At 41.9% G+C, this 27,085-nt stretch overlaps 1 protein-coding gene across 4 annotated transcripts in view; it reads right to left on the minus strand.

The window, feature by feature from the left end:
- The window catches only part of AGMO (alkylglycerol monooxygenase), a 672,742-nt gene that overhangs the window by 117,948 nt on the left and 527,709 nt on the right, over nt 1-27,085 (minus strand). Inside the window, exon 13 of one of the 4 annotated variants that reach the window (XM_029589003.1) lies at nt 15,828-15,923. The exons of the other annotated variants lie outside the window; for them this stretch is intronic. Coding sequence (XP_029444863.1) covers nt 15,867-15,923 — 57 coding nt within the window. The 3' untranslated portion in view covers nt 15,828-15,866. Of the gene's footprint in view, nt 1-15,827; nt 15,924-27,085 lie in introns of those variants that run through there. 4 annotated transcript variants of the gene reach the window in all.

The raw sequence follows: 27,085 nt of genomic DNA on the forward strand, positions 1-27,085 counted from the left end.
TAAAAAAAAAAAAAAAAAGTGTCCCTCTCCCCATGCAAACCCGAAAAATGAAATTTCCCCGAAATTTGGGGAAAATTCTTTTTGGGTTTCATGGCCTCCGAAACCACAATGAGTTAGGAAATTTCGTTGAATTTCCTAATTCGGGCGAAAAACGAACCACATCTCTAGTTAAAACTGTACAATAGCATGCATCATGCTATTGCACGGTGTGATATTGCCCCTTATTTTCATAAATCCAGCCCAAACTCCTCCCTGGTCCTACCCCTTCCAAAAATCTGCATTTGCGCCATGTGCTACCATTATTATCGCATTCATTATGGAGTTAACGCATGCGTTAACACATTATCGTGTGCATTAACACCATAATGCATTTTGATAAATGACCCTATACGTGTGCAAATTGTGGATTTGGACAGTTTTGAAAGTCAGACTTTCTATGTATAATCCAGCACCCATTTTCTAAAGGACACAAAACCAGTTTTTGAGCAATTGACCAAGCTAGGCACTTACGAACATCTACAAATTTGTAAATTTATTTTATGCTTTGTACATAACCATGATTGAGCTCTGATCAGAATAATGGTATTATAATCTCTGTAAGTAAATAAATTAATTAATAGGTGGGAAGTTTCCTGAGTGAAACAAGCACATACATTAAGAAATTGCTCACTTAGCATAAGATAGGTGAGCAGATGTTTGAGATAAGCGCACAACTCAGCCAACTACATAAGCATTTTGTTATGATACCTTTAGAAAAGACAGCTCAAATAATCCCAATGGTTATTATTGTTTTTGGCAAATTATTCTGGATGATAATCTTTTAGATGAATGTTAGTTTCTCAGTAATCCACATCCTGGCTGAAAATGCCAAATATCCTATAAAAAGAGTACAACTTGCATGTGTGTGGTATTTTGGGAAGTGTCTCTGCAGAATGAAAAGGCTTTATTTTAAGTTAAACTTGCAGCTGTCCAAACTTGTGGCTGTACAATTTCAGTGGAAAATACAGTTTCTAGTGAATTTTTCATAATTGCCAAATTAAACAAAGCAGCAAAAGGATATGTGCTCCAGTGCTATGTACCCAGTGCCATTACGTTTTGGAGAATTGTTGGTATTTATAGTCTCAGTCTGATCTTTCTAACTAAAAGTGTCTTAGATTATACAAAGACACCACAGCTAATAAAGAACCAGATCCTGCCCAAGGTGCCACTTTTCTTTAGTTTAGTTATCTTTAGATTATTAAAAAGGTTAATGAAGTTAATTTTTTTTAACCATGGAAATACATTTCATGTTAAAGAAAGAGAGACCAAGGGGAGAATAATGAGAATTGGGCTATTTAAGTTGCTGCAGACACGTTTAAATGAACAGACAAAATCGATGTTTCTGAATTGTTGCTATAACTTATCACACTACCATTTAATCAAGCTTAGGAAAGTGCTCCATAAAGAGAATGAACTTGAGAGGAATGCTCCCTCCACAAGCATCTTTTGTGACCTGCCATAGCTATGTGGTGGCAATTCCTTGTGTGGCTTCTATTATATTAAAATCAAGAGCCATTGAAACTAATTAGAGTGCTACAGAAGCATAATTGGCTTAGGGGAGAGCTTGAGGTGATAAAGTCATAAAAATCAATAGAAGAAAATTGTTACTTTCAGTGCACTGGGTCTAACTATGTATGTACTTAGCGGTTCTTCTAAAATGGAGTTCTATTTAGTTATAATCAATTAAATGCTAAATAAATATAGAATGTACTGTTACAGAATTGTAATGGACCATGCATCTCATTTATCATCTCAGATCTGAAAAAACTTCAAGCACACTAGAATTTATAATGCTATGGATGGAAATTTTGTCCTTTTTTAACAGTACCACTCTACAAGGACTCATGAATAATTTAATGCAATAATACAGATGTTTGCACTGCTGCAGGATTATGCTTAACCCAGCTGAGCTGTGATTTACTGGAGAAAATATTCCCAATACACTCAAGAATACAATACTCAACTGTTCTTGACAAATTCAAGAAAGGCAGTGCTGCGGTTTGTGGGAAAATATCTACAGCATACTTAATCCAAATTAGTCTATTATTTCACCATGCAAAGAACCCAAGGTAGCACTTGTATATGCAATTACCTTAAGGATTCTAAATTCACAAGGATGTGCATACATGATTTTTTGTAATTTCCTCCTTCAGTTATATTGTAAACCGGCATGACGTACCCACGAATGTCGACATATAAAAGCTAATAAAAATATAATAATAATATATAATAATAATATAATAGAACAAAATTGCTTTAAAAAACTGATCATCAATTCATTTAGAAATGGGGAGTTTTAGGGGTTTTCCTGCATAATCCAAAATAGGGAGTATACTTTTGACTACAGTAAAAAAATAATTGTAAAGACAACTGAAATTTAAGAAATATAACAAATAGGCCAAATGTTCATTTATAGCAATTAGAGATGTGAATCGTTTTTTGTGTTCATGTCGTTCTTCATTTTTTGTCCGCCGCTGAAAATGTCATTTTTTTGTGGTTCGGTTTTTTTTTCCGCGAAAAATCGTTTTTTGAGTTAGTGTGCGCTAACTCCCCGTTAGCACGCACTAACTAAAACCATTAGATTTTGTTATTTTTTGTTACTTTTTGTTAGTGCTCACTAATCCAAAAAATGAATTTTTGTGAAAAAACGGGAAAATCACGATCATTTTTGGGGTCCCCGAAACATGCCGAATTGGACAATTTCGTTGAAATTTTCCAATTTGGAAAAAACGAATGCACATCTCTATTTACTAATATTGTTGCGTGTCCCCATTGCGGCAGGCCTGCAACCAGGCCTACTTACCTCCAGCGCCCGGCTCCTGGACCTGGCCTGTCCTCCTTGGCGGGGGTGGCTAGCCACTTGCGCTCCCACACCCCTGCTGCCTCCTCGGCCTCTCTCTGTCACTCTGTGGGCTCTCCCTGTTCTTCCATGGACTTCTCCAGTTACCGGCTGGTCTCCCCAAGTGTGCCTCAGGGAGATGCTGCCATCCAGCGGCCTGCTTCCTCCTAGGCATGTGCGCATGCACTTCTTCCACTTTTAAAGGAGCCGCAGCGGGAATCCTACCTGCGGCCACGGATGATGACATCATCGGGCCCTGCTACTCAAGGCAGGGCTCGCCACTCATTCGTTGTCTTGGCAACAGGTCTCCACGCTTGTTGTGGGCTCGTTGCTTGTCCTAGTTCCTGACTTTGTTCCTGGTTCCTGTCCCTGACTTTGTTCCTGGTCCCAGTTCCTGACTTTGTTCCTGGTTCCTCCCTAGCCTTGCTTGGACTGACTATTGGCTTTGACCTTGCTACGTTTGGTCCACACTCAGGATTGATTACTGGCTTTGACCCTTGCTTCGTTGGAACTACGCTCAGGACTGATTACTGGCTTTGACCCTTACTTTGTTGGAACTACGCTCAGTACTGATTCCTGTCCTTGGCTCTCACTCCACTGTACCTCGACTAGCTCTGCCACCTGCCCCGACTCCAGCCTGTTCCCGACCATGCCTTCGGTATCTCCTTGGAGTTGGCCCTCTCAGGCTCCAGCCTTCTGCTGCCCGGGAGTCACCTGCTCTTGTTTCTGGCCCGTCCTTGGCACCCAGGCCTCTGGATCCCTGCCTCGTCCAGACCTGCTTCGGTCCCTCCAATACCTCTGCTGGTCCCTGGCTACCTACTACAATATCCACTGGGAATTGTCTAATGGAGGCCCGCCTAAGACCAGCCGGCCTCGGCACCAAAGGGCTCAACCTGCGGGAAACGTGGGCTGGTATTGGTGAAGCTCCAGTTGGCCTCCGTCTCCTAGTCTGCTCCGCCTCCCGATGGTGGGGACCCGTGGGGCTTGCCCGACGGGTAGCGTCAACCCCACCTCGGGCCAAGGGTCCACCACCAGCGCAACAAATATAATAAAAATTTTAAAAAGCAGCTGGTAAAATTAAACTGCATCAAAATGATATCTATTTTAATGCTTTCATAAAAGATTATTGAGTAAATTTTCAAAGAGATTATGGACCTGATTTTCAAAAGCATTTACATGCGTAAAACTGGGTTTTACATATCTAAATGCACATTACCCGTTTAAGTGAGCTTTTGAAAATTGCTACAATATATGCCATTCAATTGTCCATAGGATTTACTGCTTAAATGCACGTTACACATGTAAGTGGCTTTTGAAAATTGCTACAATAGTATGTTACATTTATGAATGTAACTTCTTTGAAAATTCACCTGTATGTGCGGAAAATTAGCACATATGTGACTAAGTAGCCTGTATTCACATACATACTATTTTATAAACGTCTAAAGCATGTATGTATTTTCAATTTCACATGGAGTGGTCTAGGGGTATTCTAGGGCAGGGTCAAAAAGTACATGTGAAGTTGCTAATTTATAAGAGATATTCACATATAAATTATCTAGTGTATTTGTGTAATTTTACATTTGCTAATTTATTTATTATTTTTATATACCAACATTCAATCTGAGATATCACATTGGTTTACATGCAGGTACTGTATGTATTTCCCTATCCCCAGGGGGCTTACAATCTAAGTTTTGTACCTGAGGCAATGGAGGGTAAAGTGACTTGTGCAAGGACTTGAACCCTGGTCTCTAGCCCACTGCTCTAACCACTAGGCTATTCCACCTCAATTGAAATTGGACTTGTCTGTTGTCTGCAATTTCTGGGTAAGATGTCTGTGTGAACTGGTGGGGGTTCAGGATTAAGTGGTAGAGAGTCTAGGTGAACCAAAGGTAGACTAGGTGAACTGGCAGAGGTACCTGCAAAGTGGTGATTTCAAGTATGCTCACAGGAAAGTATCTATACACATGTACTTTATAAAATATTTGTACATTATATTTTTTCATGCAACTAAAGTATATATGCATATGTTAGTTTATTAGTTTAGTTTATTAAAACTTAATTAATATTCTTTCTTGGGTGATAATCAAATAAAACAGGTAGGAAAAAAGGGCACTTTCATTGAATTGGAATATATACGCATTCTGAAAAATCTGCACTTTTGGAGCATTTACTGTAAGTACATGGCAATTTTATAAATTGCGTGGCTTCTGCTACACAGTTTACAAAACATACATCCACTTATGCATGCACATGCAATAGTGCACATACAGACTCATTTTTAAATGAATGCACGTGCACCCATATATGCACATATTGGCGTGCGAGCAAAGACATGCTATAATTTGAAATCGTGCATGCACTTATGTACATATGTTTTAAAATATACCAACTGCAGGTACGTATACTCCTAATTTTAATAGGTTGCTTGAGCACAGCTAGTTTGCATCTTCCATAGGACTATAACAACTTTTACGCACGTAATATAAAGGATTTTAAAACATGCTTTCGTGAGGCACAACCCAGTTTTTACAATTAGTCCATCAGTTTTCCAGTTAATATAGAGGTCTTCCAGACCCTTCTGGTTCTTCATCCGACATTCTGTAAGCCCCTCAATTGACTCAGACCCCTACCCTGTCCAATAAGCCCTAAGACCCGAGATCTATAGACTTGCTCATCTAAAGCAGCAGTAAAGTTGCGTGGATAAGAAGCTGACGTGCGCCGCAGTTTCTGATTTTAAAACATGGAGTTTCACGCGTAACTGTTGGCCCCACCACAGAATGCCCATGATCCACCCATTCCCTGCCCTTTTTCCTCCCTCTTATTTTTGATGCATGCACCGGTATAAGCATGTGTACTTCGCGGCTTTTTAAAATCTGTGTTGCTCGCCGGCGACCCAATTACTCGCATATGTGGGCATTTCTGCACGCTTTTAAAATCTATCTCATAGGTTTGAAATTTAGGATCCCTGAATGTAAATTGGAAAGTAGGCATTCTACTTAATTTGGAAATACTCAATGGACTAAAATTGAGGCTTCAATTTTCAAATGCTCAACGGGAAACGCTGCAGGCAAAATAAGGAGTTACACAGTTAGAATGGCTGAATTTGCATAAGTGGAATTGGTGGTTGGGAGGTTGTTTCAGACATTTGTTTGAAAACTAAAAATGTATATGTAACTATAGTGCATACTTTTGCCTTCATTTAAAACAACTTTAAGTACACACATACTTTTAATCAGCTTAATAACCCAAGCTTCAAACACAAACTATGTGTATGCTTAATCTATGAAGGTCAGATGATGGCTATTGGGGCTACTTTCAGCCCCTTTTCTTTCTGAAATATGCATGCACTTTGTTAAACTCCTTACTGAAAAATGTACATTTTGCTGTCTTCATTAATTATCAAGAAACTGCAGGCTTGATTCACCAAACTTGAGATCAGATAAAAGGCCTTGGTGAACAGCCTTTCAGGAAGACTGGTGGATTAAAAAAAAAAAAAAGACAAAAATAGCTATTCACAGTTGGTGTAGAGGCTGTGTGGGAAGCCAAATAGCAACTAACTGGGAGATAAAGAGCAGATAATGAAGCATTTGGGGCCTGGTTGGCTGTGAAATGGACAGCTGCCTGAGAAGCTCAGCAAGAGGTTATAGTACTACAAGGGAGTGAATAAGAGTTCCCTAGACATGAATCAAGCCTTAAAATTAGCAGAACATAAACTCCCTTTTTCTAGGGGGCCAATGTATTAACTATGCGGGGGGGGGGGGGGGGGCGCGCTCTCGGGAATGAGCTAGTATCTCAGAAATGTTTTCCAGTGATATTGGCTTATTTAAATATTATTCAAATAAGATTCACAGCTATTTTTTGCCGTAAAGACCATGCAAAATCACTTACAGGTCTATCCAGTACCGAGCAGTAGGAAGAGCTGCGTTAGTGCCTGCGGCACCCGCGGTTGCCGCACGCACAGTGCAGCTCACCTACCGCTCAATCCTGAACACTAATTTTATTTAAATGTAAACCGTGTCCGTGAAGCCTTAGGCCCGCGCAACCCATTTTACTGGATAGAGCGCCTATACAGTATCCTGGGTGCGCGGGCCTAACGCTTCACGCCACGCTGGTATCTGTCATTTCAAATGTCATTTGAAATGACAGATACCAGGAAGTCGGGTCCGATCGGATGCAAAAGTAAGTTGCTTCGCCGCTGTCATCTCTCTCCCCTCCTCCCGAAGCAGGGCGCGAAAAGCAGCCTTGCTCCGGGAGGAGGGGAGAGAGATGACAGCGGCGAAGCAACTTACTTTTGCATCCGATCGGACCAGACAGCGGTGAAGCCAAAAAAAAAAGCGAAAAAAGCGAAAAAACCAAAAGGTAACCCTGACCTGACCCGACCCGACCCGGACCCGGACCCGACCCGACTTACTTTTGCAGCCGTCCGGCCATCTGCAAAAGTAAGTCAGGTCGGGTCACCTTTTGGTTTTTTCGCTTTTTTCGCTTTTTTTTGGCTTCACCGCTGTCGGGTCTGATCGGATGCAAAAGTAAGTTGCTTCGCCGCTGTCATCTCTCTCCCCTCCTCCCGGAGCAGGGCGCGAAAAGCAGCCTTGCTCCGGGAGGAGGGAAGAAGAGACACTGACAGCGGCGAAGCAAAAAAAAAAAAAAAAGCGAAGAAACCAAAAGCAAAAAGTAAGTCGCTTCGCCGCTTAGTGTCTCTTCTTCCCTCCTTCCGGAGCAGGCTGCTTTTCGCGCCCTGCTCCGGGAGGAGGGAAGAGTGAAGCGGCGAAGCGACTTACTTTTTGCTTTTGGTTTTTTCGCTTTTTTTGCTTCGGGAGGAGGGGAGAGGACTGGAGCTGCCCCGGAGACCGGCACCCATGATCGCGGCCGGGGCAGGTGAGCGGGGGCTGGGGGGAAAGCTTGCCACCTACCCTTACCCCTGCCTCTACCGCAGGGGTCAGGGTAGGCGGTAAGTTAGCAGGTTAAACGCGCGACAAACGGCAGGGAAAACTAGCGATAGTCGGGGCACGGGTTACGGGATGCTAGGGAATAGCTAATTCGCTCGTTTGCATGCAATATACATGCCGCGTGCGGAAGGGGTTGCCCGGGGAATTTAGGACGCGGTAGGAATAGGTTAAAGGGGATTCGAGATCGCAGGAAGGGCTAACGCGGCCGGAAAGTGAGTAGAGAGCCGGTTAGGGACGGGGAAACCGCGGACGCACTTTACAGGATAGACCTGTTAAGAACATAAGCAAGCAAAAGAGCCCTAATGCATTTCTTCATAAGAGAGTTTTCCATCCTCTGTATCTTTTTTGTTGCCCTTCTCTTCACCTTTCTATGTCTGTTATGTCTTTTTTGAGATGGATCGACAAAAACTGCACAAGAACTGCGATGGATCCATGGATTTACAGAAGGGCATTATGATATTCTTAGTTTTATTCTCTATTCCTTTCTAAATAATTTCTAACATTCTATTTGCCTTTTTCACTGCCACTGCACACTGAGCTGAAGATTTCAAGGTATTGTCCACAAGAGTCCGAGGTCCTCGTCCTGGGTCATGACTTAACACGGAACACAACATTGTGCACCTGCAGTTGGGATTATTTTTCCCTATGTGCATTATTTTGGATTTATCCACATTAAATTGTATCTGCCATTTAGTAGCCCAGTCTCCTAGTCTCACAAGGTCCTTCTGCAGTTCTTCACAATCTGCTTGCTGTTTTAACAATTCAAAACAATTTTGTGTTATCTACAAATTTTATCACTTCACTTTATGAATAGACTAGATGGCACATTCCAAGTACAGAGCCCTGGAACACTCCATCAATGACCTTTCTCCATTTGGAAAATGAACATTTAGTCCTATCCTTTTGTTTCCTGCCTTATACAAGTTACCAGTCCAGAATAGGATATTGCCTTTGATCCCATGATCTCCCAAATTTCTGGAGTCTCTGATAGTAACATAGTAAATGTTGGCAGAAAAACCATCAAGTGGTCCATCCACTCTGCTAGGCAACCTTATTTTTTATTGTTGCTCTGTGCAGGATACCAGAGTCAACATGGGTTACCCTTTTCTTCGTTAACATCATTTATCCACTAGGAATCCCCTGTTCTTATCCCATGCCCCTTTGAATTCCATTACCATACTTGCCCTTACTATATCCATGCATTCATCAACCTTTGTGTTGCGATTTGGACCCTTGGGCCAAGGCAGGGTTGGTGCTACCTAAAGGGCACGAACCCCACTGTAGGTCCCCGCATTGGCAGGTGGCCCAGGGTTGTGCAGAGACCCTACTGGACCTTCTCCACTACCAGCCCTCATTCCCCACGGTTTGAGCCTTTGGGTGCCGGGGCCAGCTGGACTTAGGTGCAGGTCTTTGTGCGAAGGTTCCAGGCGGACGTTAGATGAAGGTAGACTCAGATGGGCCAGAGTCAGGGCAGGCAGTGAACAGAGGAGTCCAGGGGACAAGCCAAGGTCAGGGCAGGCAGCAATTAGAGGAATCCAGGAGAAAAGCCGAAGTCAGAGCAGGCAGCGAATAGGGGAATCCAAGAGACAAGCTGAGGGTCAAGCCAGAAGAGGAGTCTGAGAAGCAGAGGGGGAACTGGAGCCGGAGCTGGATCAGGAACTGGAGCAGGAACTGAAGCAGGAGCTGGATCAAGAAATGAAGCAGGAGCAACACACTACCCACGCGGAGCTGAGCCGTTGCTAAGGCAATTCTGGGAGATCAGCATTGCCCTTATGTAGGGCCTCCTGCTGATGTCATCAGATGGGGTCACGGGTGAGTTTCCCGCTGCGGCCCCTTTAAAGGTCAGGGTGAGCCGCGCGCGCACGCCTAAAGGATCCCATGGGGGAAGGTGCACCGGCGACGGGCTGCTCTGGAGGAGGGTGGTAGTGGCGGCTTCTTCGGGCCACATCCGCGAGGCGAGGTATACGGCCTCGGTGGAGGGGTGAGTAGGGCTGGCCGCGGAATGCAAAAATGGCCACATATGCACGGAAGCTACTCAAATTTTAAATAGCCAGAATGGATGTGCATACGTTCATGCCCAGGAAAAAGGGGCAGGACAAACACTGACACACTTTGTACAGCATAGGAGTCTGGAGACAGAGAGAGAGACTGACTGATGAAAATTCTAACAAGAGGAATTGATTTGTACACTGCAGTCTCTGCTAGCTGCATTGTACATATCAACTCCTTTTCATCACTTAATAAGGTCTAAAATTCTTTAATGATGTCAATTTTACAAGGAATACCTCTGAATGTTTCTGTAACACCACCCCCCCAAACCCCAATCCACCTCCCGAAAACTCATCCTAAATCAAAGTGTCCCCCTTGAGTGTCAGGCTGAGCCTTATAAAGAGTCTCTCTCTCTCTCTGAAGAGTATTTCAAAACCTATGTGTATACTTTATAAGATATTCGTGGCCCTTTTAAAATCTACCCACAAGTGTCTGTACAGTCAACAACCCTATCAAACATCATTGAAAGGCCATGAGACATGTCTGGCCTAGTGTTTTGACGACAGGGAATTCCCTTCCATGTTTCACAGCCTAGGCAGTTTGAAAGTGTATTAGTATAGTCATGGGTTATTACTAAGGAGGAGTTATGGGTAGCTATTTCTAAGAGAAATTTCTTTATTAGACTTTGTGGATGGGACTGAGCTCAGATTGCAACATCTACAAATTCTTTTTGGGACTTAACTATCAATTATTTCCTGCAGGGTCACGCTATCCTGTAGGTGGCCAAAGTCTCATAGATAATGGATATTACAGAATGCTAATAGAAGCAATAACTTGTTTTATCCATTTCACTAAATTTCCTAATATAACATCAAAGGATTTGTTTAGGAGATACTAGATGAATATCTTGAAAATACCTATTTAAGAATGACCATCTACTTTTAAGGAACATTTTATACCTGCAGGCAGGAGTGTGGATGCTGATTTTGGAGGAGAAGGAGAAGGACAGAAATACCAGGATAGCCTTACCTTGACTGAAATTTATAGTTTAGACCAGGGATGGGCAAACTTTTTTGTGCAAGGGCCACATTACAAGTTACTGAGCGCGAGGGTCGAACAGCAGGATGGGGCAGGGCGGGTGCACTAGACCAGGACATGGTAGGGCATGGTGTGGCAGGTCTTCGACACAGCAATAAAATCTCCATTACCTGCTGCAGGCATTTCAGTATCCAGCAGGCTTAAGGGCCACCAATTTTAGCACCCAAGGAGGCCCTTCCATCATGGATCCCAACCTCTACCAAAATCAGAAAAACCTTCAACCAAACATGTACGAGGTGTTTTCCCATCTAGAAGCTAAATCACCTCAGTCACACATGCGAGTCATAAAGTATAAATAGTTAGGTGCAGATAAAAACATGGACTGGAAACCCTAAAAGGCAGTCATATGCAGTGCAATAATGCAAAAACAGAAAGGAGAAGGAGAGGATGGTAGACACAAACTTCCTCCTTTCTCTTTCATATACACACAAGTTCATTCACACATACATATTCATGCACACTTCTACCCTCTCTTGTGGGTGACCCTTCAGAAGGAAAGGTCTGTACCTGACAGAAATCAAGCTATTAGCTATGGGGCGGATTTTAAGAGCCCTGCTTGCCTAAATCCGCCCAAAACCGGGCGGATTTAGACGAGCAGGGACCTGCGCGCCGGGAAGCCTATTTTACATAGGCCTACTGGCGCGCGCAGAGCCCCGGGACTCGCGTAAGTCCCGGGGTTCTCCGAGGGGGGCGTGTCGGGGGGGGCGGTCCCGGTCGTCGCGGCGTTTTCGGGGCGTGTCGGCAGCGTTTTGGGGGCGGGTAAGGGGCGTGGCTATGGCCCGGGGCGGTCCGGGGGCGTGGCCGCGCCCTCCGTACCCGCCCCCAGGTCGCGGCCCGGCGTGCAGGAGGCCCGCTGGCGCGCGGGGATTTACGCCTCCCTCCGGGAGGCGTAAATCCCCCAACAAAGGTAAGGGGGGGTGTAGACAGGGCCGGGCGGGTGGGTTAGGTAGAGGAAGGGAGGGGAAGGTGAGGGGAGGGCGTTAGAGGATTCCCTCCGAGGCCGCTCCGATTTCGGAGCGGCCTTGGAGGGAACGGGGGTAGGCTGCGCGGCTCGGCGCGCGCCGGCTATACAAAATCCATAGCCTTGCGCACGCCGATCCAGGTTTTTAGCAGATACGCATGGCTCCGCGCGTATCTACTAAAATCCAGCGTACTTTTGTTTGCGCCTGGAGCGCAAACAAAAGTAGGCTATTCGCGCTCCTTTTAAAATCCGCCCCTATATCTCCACTGGAAAGGAAGGGGGAGAAAAACTTCCTTTCAACAAAAGAGAAAAAATACTTCACGCAACTGTCCTGAAAGCACTTCTGGCACTATCATTGCAGCCTTTCTCTGACCTAGAAGGAAGCTGACAGGTCTTCAGAGCCCTTGCCTCCAAATCTGGGTGATGGCCATCTTCTGGAGGGATCCAGGCTGCAATCCAGTAAAAAGCAACTCTCAAAAGTAGTAAAAATTCTTAATGAAGTCTTTCCCTCAAACTAAAGGCAGATCCAACCAGCAGAGAATGCTCAGAAGAGAACTAGCCTTCAAAATAGACTCAGTGAGGAAGTAGACCTCACTTTAAAGAGAACTCCAAAACAGCTCCTTTCTCTACAAAATCTAAACTCAAATGCCACACCTTCTTCTATCCTAGCCCCTACTTATAGTATAAGGTCCACCCACTCAGACAGCCTCTGGAGGAGCTGGCTGAACTGTGGCATTCCTTCTAGTTGGCTGATATTGGGAGGGACCTAGGGCCATCTAGTGACTAACTAGGTGGTCGCCGCAGAAGCTTTAGAATAATTGCAGGGGAAAGTGGCTAGTGTTAATGGCATTTTCTTGGTTTACTTTAATTTTGAATCTTAAGAGTTCTGAGACTTTTTTGCCAAATAAAGATTCTTTCATCTTGGGGTCTAAGATGCATGCCTTCCCACATGAGAGCATGACAACTCAATTGAGAAGGAAGAAGTATGGTGAGTTGCAGAGTCAGGTGGTGGCTATTGAAGGAGCAACCACTTTCAGCTCTGGTTTCCCTCTAAATGTTCTGTCATCGGTCAGGGCACACAGTTTTGTTTTTTTTTGAGTCAGTAAAATTAGAAATGTTTTTAAGGGATAAGTGAAATAGTGAATCACACCAAAAATAGTCAAATCATATGCAAAATAAAATAGAGTAATTATTGAAAACACGCTGCAACAATACCTTTCAAGAATTAAAGTGAACAGAGAACGTTTCTAGATAATATTATATAGGGACCGTCATACCACCCCGCGGATAGTGGGACAGATTCTTATGCTTTCCAGTGTTTTCACCACTCGAGGTACACTTTAATCATTGGTCCAGTAAATAAATAATTTTTGATTTTTTAGAACTTTTTAAACTTTTTAGAACTTTGTAATATTTAGTAAAAAATGAGATACTTCCCCATTCGGCAAAGTCAGACATGCACATTTCGCTACCTCTGGGGCTGCCAATGTAATTCTCATATGGCAGGAGGAATTCGTATCTCAAGATTGAATGTCGCAATTCTGGCATACAGTAATATTAGAAAACGCATAGGGCTACTTAAGGACACTGCTGATAAGCTCCATCACGAATAGACTCCTTTTCTTTGTTTCCTCTTTTGTTTTGTTTTTTAGAAGATTTACTATTTTTCCAGATATTGGGAAGGTTGATTACATCTGGAAACTGTATGTTTGCAATAAATGTTATAATTTGCTAATGTTGATATAAGATGACTGTACAATTTTGTAGTCTTTTTCTTTTCTTTCTTTATTACTTGGATCCTTTCCATTATGTGGACTGTATTGACTATTAACTAGAGTAAAAATCTTTTACCTTGGGTGATTTCCTTTTTCCCCCCACTGTTTAATTATATGTATTAAAAAATGTATTCTTGGAAGAAAGTTAAATGACAATAAAAAAAGAAAGTTAAAAACAATCAAACTATCCCTATACCTCTTTTGATGCTTCCACCCTGCCTTCTGAGACTCTCAGTCAATACTGAACACCAACACCCCAACCCTTGGTTGGCAGAAGAGATACTTAGCTGCCTCCTGTTGGTTGCTGTATTGACTGAACACAGGTAATCTTTGCAGTTAAATAGTGCAAGGTTTTCAGTCAATAAAGCAGCTAGCAGGAAGCAGCAAAGTACTTCTTATGCTGGCTGGGAGTTGGTGTTTGGAAGGGGTAGGAAATGGAGATAACATATGGTATTTTAAATACTACATGTGTTATTTTTCCCCCATTACAACTTGAAAACTGCAAAATATATGATGTAAAAATCAACAATATCTAAATAAACATCACATTTTAGTAGCTGAAAAATTCTTTAAGGTAGAAGGTGGCTCCTCATATATCAATTGAGTTTCTTTAGAGTTTTAAAAGAATACTCGTAGGCAAAATTATAGCTCATTAAACGCTATTTTACAGTCAGTCACGCTGCTCCAAGACTGTGTTGCCTTAATTTAATCATTGGTTGTCTCCTTCTACAGTATTAACATTGTTCACTTTTTTTTGAAACAGTAGAAGCTGTCAAAACTACGCTATGCAAGGATAAGTGTCTTGCTTAAAAAATAATTTAAAAATGTTTCAAATCCAGGTCACAAGTATCTGGCAAGATCCTACGTTGACTTTGGATTTGAAAAGGTGGGCAATTAAAATCTAACATCCACATATTTCTACCTAAGGCAACAGAGTGTGAAGTAACTTACCCAAAGTCACAAGTAGTGCCAGAGGGATAAACGTGATTTGAACCCTGGCCTTCCTGCTTCTCAGCTCACTGCTCTAACCAATAGATAACACCTTCACTCCACATCTATTTGCCTTCAAACAAACCCAGACTTTCCCCCAACAAATGCCCACATATATACACCTGCTCTGATTCCTCATATGCTCCCATTCACCTGCCACCTACCCACATCTCCCATACATGCCACAGATATCAGAACATAAATTACCATACTGGGTCAAACTGAAGGTCCATCAAGCACAGTATCCTGTTTCCAATAGTGGCTAATCCAGATTACAAGTACCTGGCAAGTACCAAAACAGGAAATAAATCCCATGCTACTATTGCTGGTAATAAGGAGTGGCTATTCCCTAAGTCAACTTGGTTAATAGCATTTAGGAACTTCTCCTCCAGGGACTTGTCCAAACCTTTTTTAAATCCAGCTATGTTAACTGTCTTACCTATATCCTCCAGCAATGAATTCAAGATTTTAATTGAGTGCTGATTGAAAATAATGTTTTGCCCAATTTGTTTAAAGTGTGCTACTTACTAACCTCATGGAGCGCATCCTATCCTTGTATTATCTGAAAGAGTAAATAACCAATCCACATTTACCTATGTAGTCCTCCCATGATTTTATAGACCTCAATCATATCCCCTCTCAGGCGCCTCTTCTCCAAGTTGAACAGCCTTAACCTTTTAGACTTTCCTCATAGAGGAGCCATTCCATTACCCTTCTCTATACCATTTCCAGTTTAGCTATATCCATGAACCTTTACAGCGCTATACCCTCTTCTATGGTGTTTACCTAACTGTAAACTGCTCATCACCTCCACTCCTTATTAGCCTGCGCTCATTTATCATATACATTATTAAACTGCTCCAAAAGTGAAACATTGATAAATTATAAATGAAACATTGTGTTCTCTAACATATTTATGTACAATTTAGGTCATTTTGCACTCTGTGTAACATGTGAATTATTTGTGATGTATTAGTTAGACAGACTGAACAGTCTGTGTCATATCAGGCAGACAGATTGTTGTGCATGTGTGTATGAATGCATAAAAGTTATTTTCTTATAGATGCTTGTGTAAAGTCATTAATATGTTTATTACATGTGACTTCTCTGTATTTTGATTATTAAAATTATTGGATATTTTTAAATTGCTTTTGTTATCAACTAAAGATAGACACAATATGATTATGATTATTATGATTCCTTCAAGTCACAGATGCAGTTGCTCAGCCATTCCCCATCAGGTTACGCAACTTCCTGGCCTTCTTCTTCAGGTCTTCTAGCTGTATAGATGAGAAGTTAGAATTATATGCTCTTTGTTGTATGATTTATTTATTTAAAAGATTTTTGAATACCGCATTCTTCAATAGGGGTAGGTCGAAGCAGTTCTGCAATATATTTAGTGGCAGATTTCCATTCACGGCAGCTAATCCTTGACCCATTCTAACAGTGCTTCTTCACTCCCCTCTCCCAAATGCTTGTAATTGCAAATTACACTTTAATGCTAAGAGCTGAAGCCTTGGCTGCCCATTGCCCAGCATCACCATCCCTGGAATCTTCCTAGTGTCATAAGGGCATTGGTGCTATTCTCTGATGATCCTTGTAGGGTTGTGTGGCTCCTACAGCTGTGGCTATGGGGCCGCACACTGCCCCAGTGTGCCCATGGGTGAGGAAGCACCTTAATTTGTGAAACCTTTTCCCAGACTTTTGTGTAAAACTGCATGCAGAGTGCTAGAACCTGCACCTAGTTCATGTAATTTTGCACAAGCACCCTGATTGCTTTCACTTTATTTTATTTTTGACCTCCTACTTCCTTTGAGACACTTACCTCTGGGAGTAGAAAGCGATCAAGATCATGGTTCAGGCCTTGCCAGCTCTGGCTTATGGTGTGGTCATTTTTCCAGGACAACCCCTTACACCAATGGGGAACAGGAGGTCCTCATTGGCCATGATCATGGAGGCCAGCCTGGCTATATCTCTGGCCAAGAAATTCAGCTTTCTTTCCAGGGGGGCCATTTTGGAATGAGCCCGTCCCAGCATTACTGGAAATGTGCACATGACTGAGAAAGAGTACTTACATATTGAAGATCCCGAGCATGGTCTAATAGTACGCATGTACTTTGCAGGGTGGAGAGATGCATATTTTAAAACCTGCGCAGATGGCTCTGCACAGTTTATAAAATACTTGACTAAAACTGTATACTAGAGATGTGAATCGTGTCCTCGATCGTCTTAACGATCGATTTCGGCTGGGAGGGGGAGGGAATCGTATTGTTGCCGTTTGGGTGTGTAAAGTATCGTGAAAATCGTTAAAATCATGAGCCGGCACACTAAAACCCCCTAAAACCCACCCCGACCCTTTAAATTAAATCCCCCACCCTCCCGAACCCCCCCCGCAAATGCCTTAAATTACCTGGGGGTCCAGCGGCACACTAAAACACGGCAACTAAAACCCCCTAAAACCCACCCCGACCCTTTAAATTAAATCCCCCCCCTCCCGAACCCCCCCCCCAAATGCCTTAAATTACCTGGGGGTCCGTAGCGGCGGTCCATAGCTTAAATTACCTCCGTAGCGGCGGTCCGTAGCTAAATCGGGGGAAGGAGGAGAGCAGGAAAACCGGCACACTAAATCGTGTAGTCTTCAGCCGGCGCCATTTTGCAAAATGGCCGCCGCCATTTTGCGGCGGCCATTTTGCGGCGATTTAAAATATATCGGACGATATTTTAAATCGTCAAAAAACGATTCACATCCCTACTGTATACATGTCTATGCATGTGTACATGAGGCCACACAGATATGTACGAATGTTAGGCTCTCTGTGCAATCTTGGCCTTGGCAACATGTGAATCTGTCCTAGGAAATGGCAGTTTGTGAAAACGAGAACATGAGAAATTGCCATGCTGGGTTGGACCAAGGGTCCATCAAGCCCAGCATCCTGTTTCCAACAAAGGCCAAACCAGGTCACAAGAACCTGGCAAGTACCTAAACACCAAGAAGATCCCATGCTACTGATGCCAGTAATAGCAGAGGTCATTCCCTAAGTCAACTTGATTAATAGCAATTAATGGACTTCTCCTCCAAGAACTTATCCAAACCTTTTTTAAACCCAGTTACACTAACTGCACTAACCACATCCTCTGGCAACAAATTCTAGAGCTTAATTGTGCATTGAGTGAAAAATAATTTTCTTTGATTAGTCTTAAATGTGCTATGTGCTAACTTCATGGAATGCGCCCTAGTCCTTCTATTATCCGAAAGTGTAAATAACCAAGTCACATCTACTCGTTCTAGACCTTTCATGATTTTAAAGACCTCTATCAAATCCCACCTCAGCCGTCTCTTCTCCAAGCTGAACAGCCCTAACCTCTTCAGCCTTTCCTCATAGGGGAGCTGTTCCATTCCCCTAATCATTTTGGTTGCCCTTCTCTGTACCTTCTCTATCACAACTACATCTTTTTTGAGATGCGGCGACCAGAATTGTACACAGTATTCAAGATGTGGTCTCACAATGGAGCGATACAGAGGCATTATGACATTTTCCGTTTTGTTAACCATTCCTTTTTTTTTTTTTATATTTATACACTTTTACAATAAATCATAAAGAAAAAGGATTTCCAGGTTTACATGTCAATTATAACATTTGTTACTCTTTCCCTTTTTAAATACAAAGTAATATAATTAGAACATAATAGCTAAAAATAAACCTCTGCGGGGATTGAAAGGGACTTTGCAGTTTTTATGAGGTTCCTTCAATTCCCAAGTATCATTAAATGTCACTTGTGACCTTGCTAGCCCCCTCCCCCCACCCATCCATTCGTCTACAACCCTGTGCCACTTGCGAGCTGAGAAAACCAAAATTAAATCTCTGTATCTTGCCCCACCCCTTTGCTTCCTAAAGCTGAAGAAAGCCCCAACTAGGGTCCCTCCCATCCTCCCGAAACCCCAAAAGCCTATCTGATAACTGCAGGAGGGATCCCCATTCACTCTTGCCCTTTTCATTGCTGCTTCCAATATGGCATCAGCTTTCCACAGGGCATAGGGGTGCAAGTGAGAGTTCACTAATGCCACCAGGGAGTTTTAGTGACACTTAGGGCCTCATTTTCCAATATCGCATGCGATACCAAAAAGGGGTGTACCTTATGCTAATAAGCAGCCCAATTTGGGCTACATTGCCAGTATAGACAGCCTGTTTCAGAGAGAGAGAGAGAGAGAGAGAGAGAGAGAGAGAGAGAGAGAATTGCTATAGTGCCTCCTCCCTAGACAGGTATTTGTATCCCTATGGGAGGTCCACCTAGTAACTCGAGGTGGGGATTAGGTATTAGTGTAGGGGGTTGGGGCCACTTTCACATTGAACATGAGACGTACGAACAGAACAGTGGTCTCTTGTGAAGATTTGCTGGCCTTCAGAGTGAGGAAACTCCGAAGGCCAGCAAATGAGTGAGGGAGGCCTTGTATGGGCCATACAAGGCCTCCCTTAGTGAGGGAAGCCTTGTATGGGCCATGAGTCCCTTTGGCACCTCTCCTGAACCGCCGCTTCCCAGGCCCTGCCGCATAAGTAATTACACCACTTGAGGTTTTTTTTTCCCATAAAAATGGACTAGCAAATCTTTTTTTGTATCTGTTTTCACAAAATGGCACATTAACAAGCTGCCTTGCATAATTTTGCATTGCATAAGCTCATTATTGTGACATTTCAATAAACTTTTGTATGAAATTTGTTTGCAAATGTTTGCGGAAAATGACCACACCTTTGTGCTTTGCTCATTTATGGGCGCAAAAGTTTGCAAGTGAAAATCAGTTTTGCTTAGTATATTGACCTCCAGCTGTATACAAGGAGTGATCCACCTAAGAAATACAACCTTTCTAGAACATTTGGTAAGTTATTTCCTTCATTTCGTTACTAAACGCAATTTAAAAGATGTTTTTAAGGATTATTTTTGCAGCTTTCCTCCACGCAGAATTAGAGGGAAGTGCTCTGAGGTGAGGTGATATGGTGAAACAAATGCTGCTTTGTTTGATTTTTACAATTTGAAAACTTTCCAAGTTCTTGATTATAATTGCATGGAAGAGCTCACAAAAAAATGGAAATGTCTCCCTATGGGATTAGCTTTACGTCTTTGAGAAGGTAGTTCCAAGATCCAAAGCTGGGATCACAGAACTTGTGCAAACTGCTTTTGGTTTTGTGAGCAAGAAGCAAGGCAAATGCTTCTCTGACCTTCACTTTCTACAAAAAAGCGAATGCAAAGTGTGGACAGAAATGTTCAAACTGAAGCCAAAAGTGTCAGGTAATAGAGCACATATGTACATTTACCAGATTTCTGACTCTCAGCACTTTGGGCTAATTCCAAGTTTTATAGCAAAGTCAGATTAAACTCATCTTTCCTTTTCCACAGCTGATGGAAGCTCCAAAATTACAAACCAAGGTATAAAAAAAAATGAATTATTTTGACATTTGGTTTTTCAGAGAACATACACTAAAATATATCAATATGTCTGTGGTAACTCCATGGCTAAGTGGAACTAAGCAACTCCAACTCCAGTACATGAAAGTACACCGAGTGGTAGCTTCCTTTTACTCATCAGTATCTTAGGTCTCTCTCTTCTAGATTTCCTATTTTAGACTTGAAGGTGTAGCATAACAGGAAGTATACAGCCCTTGAATAACATACTTGATGCACATATGAGAGAAAGCAAGCTGAACTTGTTATATATTATATCCATAATGGTGTCTGCCAAATAACAATGGTACCCTAAATCTTCTGTGCCTGTTGTAATTAATCTGTAATCTTTGAAAACATGACTGGGTGGGGTGGGGAGGTCTGGGTGAAATGGGGGAGATTTCAGGCTGAAGAGCCAGGAGGGCCTTCATGAGCTGCAGTTGGACTGGGCGAACTGGTAGACTAATTGGTAAAACTGGTAATTTCATTGCTGCACATATTTTATAAAATCCCCTGATTTAGGCATGTAAAAGCCAATTTATGGGGGGGGGGGGGGAATGCATCTAATTAACATGAGTTAAATCCATTGTAAGTTATTATCCAAGTTTCACTCTCCCTGTTTTATGTAAGACTTTATAAATTACTCTTTATATTGTCATTGTAATTGTTGAAATGTGAACCGAAGTGATTAGTAACTTTGTTACCTGAACTGTGGTATATAAAACTGTTAAATAAATAAATAAATAAATATTTCAGTACCCCCTTAAAATCTGAAGTACGAATATGCGTGTTATCAGTTTTGCAACTTATCCAGCTAAATTTTGATTTATCTGGCTAACAGGCCGATTCAGTAAAAGTCGCGGGAGAGCGGGCGAGCTCCCACTCTCCCGGCGTGCGCACAGGCCACTCTCCTGTGCGCGCGATTCAGGGGGGAAGAAAATGCTAATGAGGGCCCGCAGTAAAAAGAGGCGCTAGGGACACTAGCGCGTCCCTAGCGCCTCCATTTGACAGGAGCGGCGGCTGTCAGCGGGTTTGACAGCCGTAGCTCAATTTTACCAGCATCGTTTCTCGAGCCCGCTGACAGCTATGGGTTCGGAAAACGGATGCCGGCATAATTGAGCATTCGTCTTTCGACCCGCTGACCGCCGGCTGATTTAAATTTTTTTTTTTTTTTTTAATTTTGGGGCCTCCTATTTAATATCGCTATGATATTAAGTCGGAGGGTGTACAGAAAAGCAGTTTTTTCTGCTTTTCTGTACACTTTCCCGGTGCCGGCAGAAATTAACGCCAGCCTTTGGGGAGGCGTTAATTTCTGAAAGTAAAATGTGCGGCTTGGCTGCACATTTTACTTTCTGTATCTCGCGAGAATAACTAATAGGGCCATCAACATGCATTTGCATGTTGCGGGAGCTATTAGTTTCGGGGGGGTTGGATGTGCGTTTTTGACGCACTATTACCCCTTACTGTATAAGGGGTAAAGCTAGTGCATCGAAAACGCATGTCCAAACGCGGATCGTACTGTACTGTATCGGCCCATAAGTAGGGCCTTTGCTACTACTTAGATGGACAAATTTGAACTCAACTGAGTAAACAGTGCTTTTGTTTTAGACTTATCTGGTTATCTTACACTCCCGGATAAATCAGAAAAGTCCTACGTAGATGGACAAGTAGTGCTTTCAGACTTATTCAGATAAGTGCCACTACTTAGCTGTATAAATCGGAGTATATTGAGATAAGTACCGTTATTTTTCCAGATAAGTCCAAACTTACTCAGCTCACAGTTTTTACATATGTGAGCATATGTGCCCGCATATGCACACTTATTTTATAACCTGCACATATTGCTTGCATGCAGGTTACAAAATACAGTAGCAAATTACCGTGCGCCCTTATGCACATGTATAAGGGTGCACATGAGCAGTTTTGAAAGTTGCCTTCACTGTGTAGTACACAATCTGAAGAAGTTGTATTGCATAATAAACCACTATAAGAAATGTTGTATTTGTGATGGACTGTTTTCAAGTTTAAAAACATCTAGATATAATTTGCAATGTAGTTTTCTATAATAATTGATAAAATAGAGATCATCATTTGGCTATGAGAATGTCAGTATTTTTAATTAAATTGGACAATACAAAAGTCTAAAAAGAATGTTAAAACATAAAAATGTATATGAGAAAATTATGAAGATCGTGGCACGATGAGCAGCATTGTATGATTATTGCTATATTGTGATTTAGCTTTAATCTCAAGGTCAGCATTCCAGCTATCTTGTTTTAAAAAAATATGCTTCTCTCCTAGCCCTTCTCATCCTTCCCCTCCCTAGACAACCATATCCCTCTGCATACCTTATTTATCGATTGATATTAAAATTTACTAAAGGAATTCCTAACAGTTGCAGTCAGAATGCATAGCCTTTCCATATCAAGCATTAGGTGAGTGAATGTAGATGTACTTCCTTTTCAGATAGATTATTTTTGTATTTTTTTAGATACTTGAATATTGAATTACACTGGCATTGAAATTTTTAGAAATTGTCTGCTTCAGCAATAAAATGTGCTATTAATTATTGATGTTGATGTGCTGAATTCAAACATGATAATTAAACCAGCTAACTAGCTACTGTTTCCATGATATTTAAGTTTTTACATTTTACATCTATGTCTATTGTATAGGTAGCTCATAGATAGCAGAGTTTTAATCAGAAATTGTAAACTTAGATCCTTTTGTGTTGTTATACTTGTAAAATATTTCACCTGTCCTGTTTATGTAACACTTTAAAAATTAAATCAGCAAAATGATTATAGAAATAAAATCTACTATGAAACAAAAGGCCAAAAATTATTATGTACATACATAGTTTAGAACTTATTCAGTGGCTACTCGGTTCTTCTTGGCTTGTCTCTTGTAATCATTAAATGGAACATCTCTCGTCATTGCCCAGCAATAGGCTGCAAGCATTGATGGGCTCCATTTGCCCTGAAACCATTTTTCCATTGCTGCAATGTCCTGGTGAAATTGTTTGCCATGCTCATCGCTCACTGCTTCTCAGTTTGGTGGAAAAAAATGTAGATGAGAGTGCAAAAAATATATCTTTAGTAATATGTTGCATCCAAGGCTTTTGTATGCCTTGAGGAGGTTTTCCATCAACTTCTTGTATTTGTCTGCCTTGTTGTTTCTGAAAAAATGTGTTATACTACCTGGAAGGCTTTCCATGCCGTCTTTTCCTTGACACGAAAAAGTTCATGAATTTGAGGGCCAACAAAGACACCTTCCTTTATCTTAGCTTCACTTAATCTTGGATATTTACCACCTTGGTACATGACGGCTGCTATAGTTTTTGTCCATGGCCTTGACAAAGATGTCATCAGACCCAGCTTGATGCGTAAGGGGAGGGGGGGGGGGGGTGTGTGTGTGTAACAAAATCTTCCTTGATTCAACAAGCACTGGATGCTGAACACTTTTCCTCCATGATTTCTACGAATAACATAATGCAATCCAGGGGCAGCTCAAGGCAATCTGCTGGCTGAGGCAAGGAATGAGATGGTGCCCCCTCTGTCTGCGCCCCAAAGGCAAAGCACAGGTCAAATTATCGAGAGGGTCTTGGGTTGCAGAGAGTCCCCTTGGAATCTTGCCCTTCCAGTGATTGGAAATGCTACAGAAGGGGGAAAGGAAGGGTCAGAATTCCCAAAGAAATGGCAGACAGTGTTTCAGTGATGATATTTTTTGGAAGCTGGCAATCCTGCTACACTCCCAGGAACACTACAACCTGCCTCCCACATTTCCACATCATTTGCCCCCTGGAGAAGTGGGAAATGAGTGAATAGTGGCAGGTTGGTGTGTGGTGCACTCTCTCCAGGTCGGTGCAAGGATATCAGGCCCAGTAGGCGAACTTTACACACTATCCCTCACCACACACACACAATTAAAAGCTGTGCACTTTTTTAATAACAGATTGTACATGAAAAAAGATGTTCATAATCTTCCAAGGTAAAAATATCACAGCAACATGTATATTATTTTTACATGTACTACATTGGTGCCAACCAGAAAACTCTGCAAAAAAAGAGATTTGGTATTAGGCCTTTGTAAAATACATTTGATGTGGGCTTGGCCTTCAGAAAGCCATGAGTACACTGAATAACAATGATAATATAGTAAACCTATTATGTTTCCATTGTAATCTGCTTAGTACAATATGTTTGATATAAGTGACCTAGAAATATTTAAAATAAATAAACAAACCTCCCAAACCAAAACAGCACTAAATGCCAGCACTCAAGCAGTAAGAACCCTAGCTTTGAAAAGCCAACACTACAAATAAGACACCAGATTCTAAAACACCAATACACCTCCTATTAGGAAAACAAAATAAGCCAGGCTGTTGTATCCCTAGGTAGAAACTACATGCCAGCAGAATATGTCCCTTAAATCACACATATAGGACACAGGTGGATCTACACCAAATATAGAATAAAATATAAACAGAAATGTGCAGACAAAAACTGAACTGGAAACCACATGATGCTAGACCTGTATACAGTGTAACGATGGAAAAATAGAAACACCATCATTCCTCATAAAACAATAATAAAATCAAGAAAAATAACATTAATTATTATAGTAAAACTATACTAATAGAAAGAATAAATATTTCAAAATGGCTGATGAATAGGACATCAAAAATTATTTTAAATGTTTAAAAAAATAAACAAAAAACAATACAATATTTCAAAACAAGACACATCAAAGAACATTCATCAGTTAAATCTAACAAGAATAAAAAAAAATGCCCATTCTCTATACCTGATATCTTTTGATTTCTAGTCACCCTAAAATTGTTGAGGATTGGGGGGGGCATACAAACTTTATCCTCTCTCTCACATAGTCGCATGTCCATTCTCTCTCACACATACAATGTCACATACACACACATACATACTCTTACACACACACAACCTCTCTCACAGATACTGACACACTCTCAGGCTCTAAGACCCTCTCTTTCCCCCTAACTCCCACACACAAGTTCTTACACCCCTGGATTCTCTCATACAAACACATGCTCTCACTGGCTCTCTCACATACACCGCCCCCCCCCCAGGCAAGCTCCCATTCATTCTCACACCGCTCCCCCCACCCCTCAGGCATGCACATATTCATCCTCTCTCTCACACACACACACTCTCACACACACACACCCAGGCAGGCACCAATTCTTTTCACACACACACGGTCTCCCATATCCACACTGCCTCTCACCTACACACAAGGCTCTCACCTCCTCCAACACACACACAAGCAGTAACCCATCTACCCAGGTAGACAGTCACCCACCTGCACACACACACACCGGCGTACACACATACACACACATAGGCAGTCACCCACACACGCCCATAGGGCCTCGCCTTTTTCTCAGCCACTCTATCCTCCTCCTCCTCTTAGGTTGCCAGTTGAGGGATGGGTGGCAGCAGGAGTCACATTTATCCCATCATCTCCTGCTGCTGTGGGGCCAGTCTCGCAGCAGCAGGAGATGACATCGGGATAAGCATGACTCCTGCTGCCCTGGGTTGCCACTGGGTGGATTGGGCAGGGTTTTGGAGTATACCTGCCCGATCCGATGTTTGACTTTGGAGGCAGGATGAAGTGGCAGCTGTGGTAGAGGTGTTTTGGAGGGGTACTTTTTGCCACTCAAAATTCTGCCGCCTGAGGCTGTCGCCTCACCCTGTCTCACGATACAACCGTCCCTGAAGCAATCAATATCATGTATGCTACAATAGGAGCTTGAGTTTACATCATTCATTGTTGGCCCAAAAAGCAAGTACTTCCACCCCCAGTTTTAGATTTATTCATAGATTCAGTCAAAGATGTACATTAGTCACCTGTAACAATCATATGTAATAGAATGCCAATAAACAGAGAAAAAACCCAGACAAATGAAGGGAGAGGCACTACAGGAAATAGTGAGGAAATAAATAGAAGAATAACTAGAGGCAGACCATTAATGAAAGTGACAACACAGTAAACAATGACATCCCGAGCTGCTGAAGGGAACATAGCCCGAAAACTATTCAAAAAGATATCATCTTAGTCCAATAAAATGATATAGCCTGCAGCTTGTTTGTTGATTTCTATTTCTATGTATCCAAGTAGATTAATATAGCGACCACATTAACGTTTTCAAAGTCTAACTTTGGAAATATTTATTGGTTAGATGTTTTAAAATTGAAATTCATACTTCAAAATTGAATTCGGAAATAAAACAAAGAAAAAGGAAAGCTAGACTTAAATTCACATTTCTTATAACTACTTTCTCATATCCCCCTTCCCCTGGACAAAAAGAAAAGGGTTGATTCAGAAAGGAGGGTGGAGTGAATAGGTAATAAGTCATTTGGCGGAATATAATATATATTATGCTGTGTTATAAAAATTAGCTAATTGACAGAGATTCTTTGGATACAGTTTTGGGGTTAGTTTTAAACAGAAGGTTTATTAACTCTTTCAGAGATCAATTTTATTGAGCTTATTAATCGATAATGACAGCCATTTTGACACATTTTTTAACAGTATAGTAGCCATCTCTAGCAGACCATCTTTGTAATTGCAGTGATGGAGTCTGCATTTATCTTTCCACTTTTTTCAATAATTAACTGTCATTAGAGATGTAAAATGAAAAACTGGATATTTTGCAGGCTGAAGAGAAACAAATATGCAAATTAATGAGTATAAGGAGAGGGACCTTGGGGTGATAGTGTCTAATGATATGAAGTCTGCGAAACAATGCGACAAGGCGATAGCAAAAGCCAGAAGAATGCTGGGCTGCATAGAGAGAGGAATATCGAGTAAGAAAAGGGAAGTGATTATCCCTTGTACAGGTCCTTGGTGAGGCCTCACCTGGAGTACTGTGTTCAGTTCTGGAGACCGTATCTACAAAAAGACAAAGACAAGATGGAAGCGGTACAGAGAAGGGCGACCAGGAAGGTGGAGGATCTTCATCGGATGA

Source organism: Rhinatrema bivittatum, chromosome 2 (genome assembly GCF_901001135.1).
Source record: "Rhinatrema bivittatum chromosome 2, aRhiBiv1.1, whole genome shotgun sequence".
Classification (NCBI taxonomy): Eukaryota; Metazoa; Chordata; class Amphibia; order Gymnophiona; family Rhinatrematidae; genus Rhinatrema; species Rhinatrema bivittatum.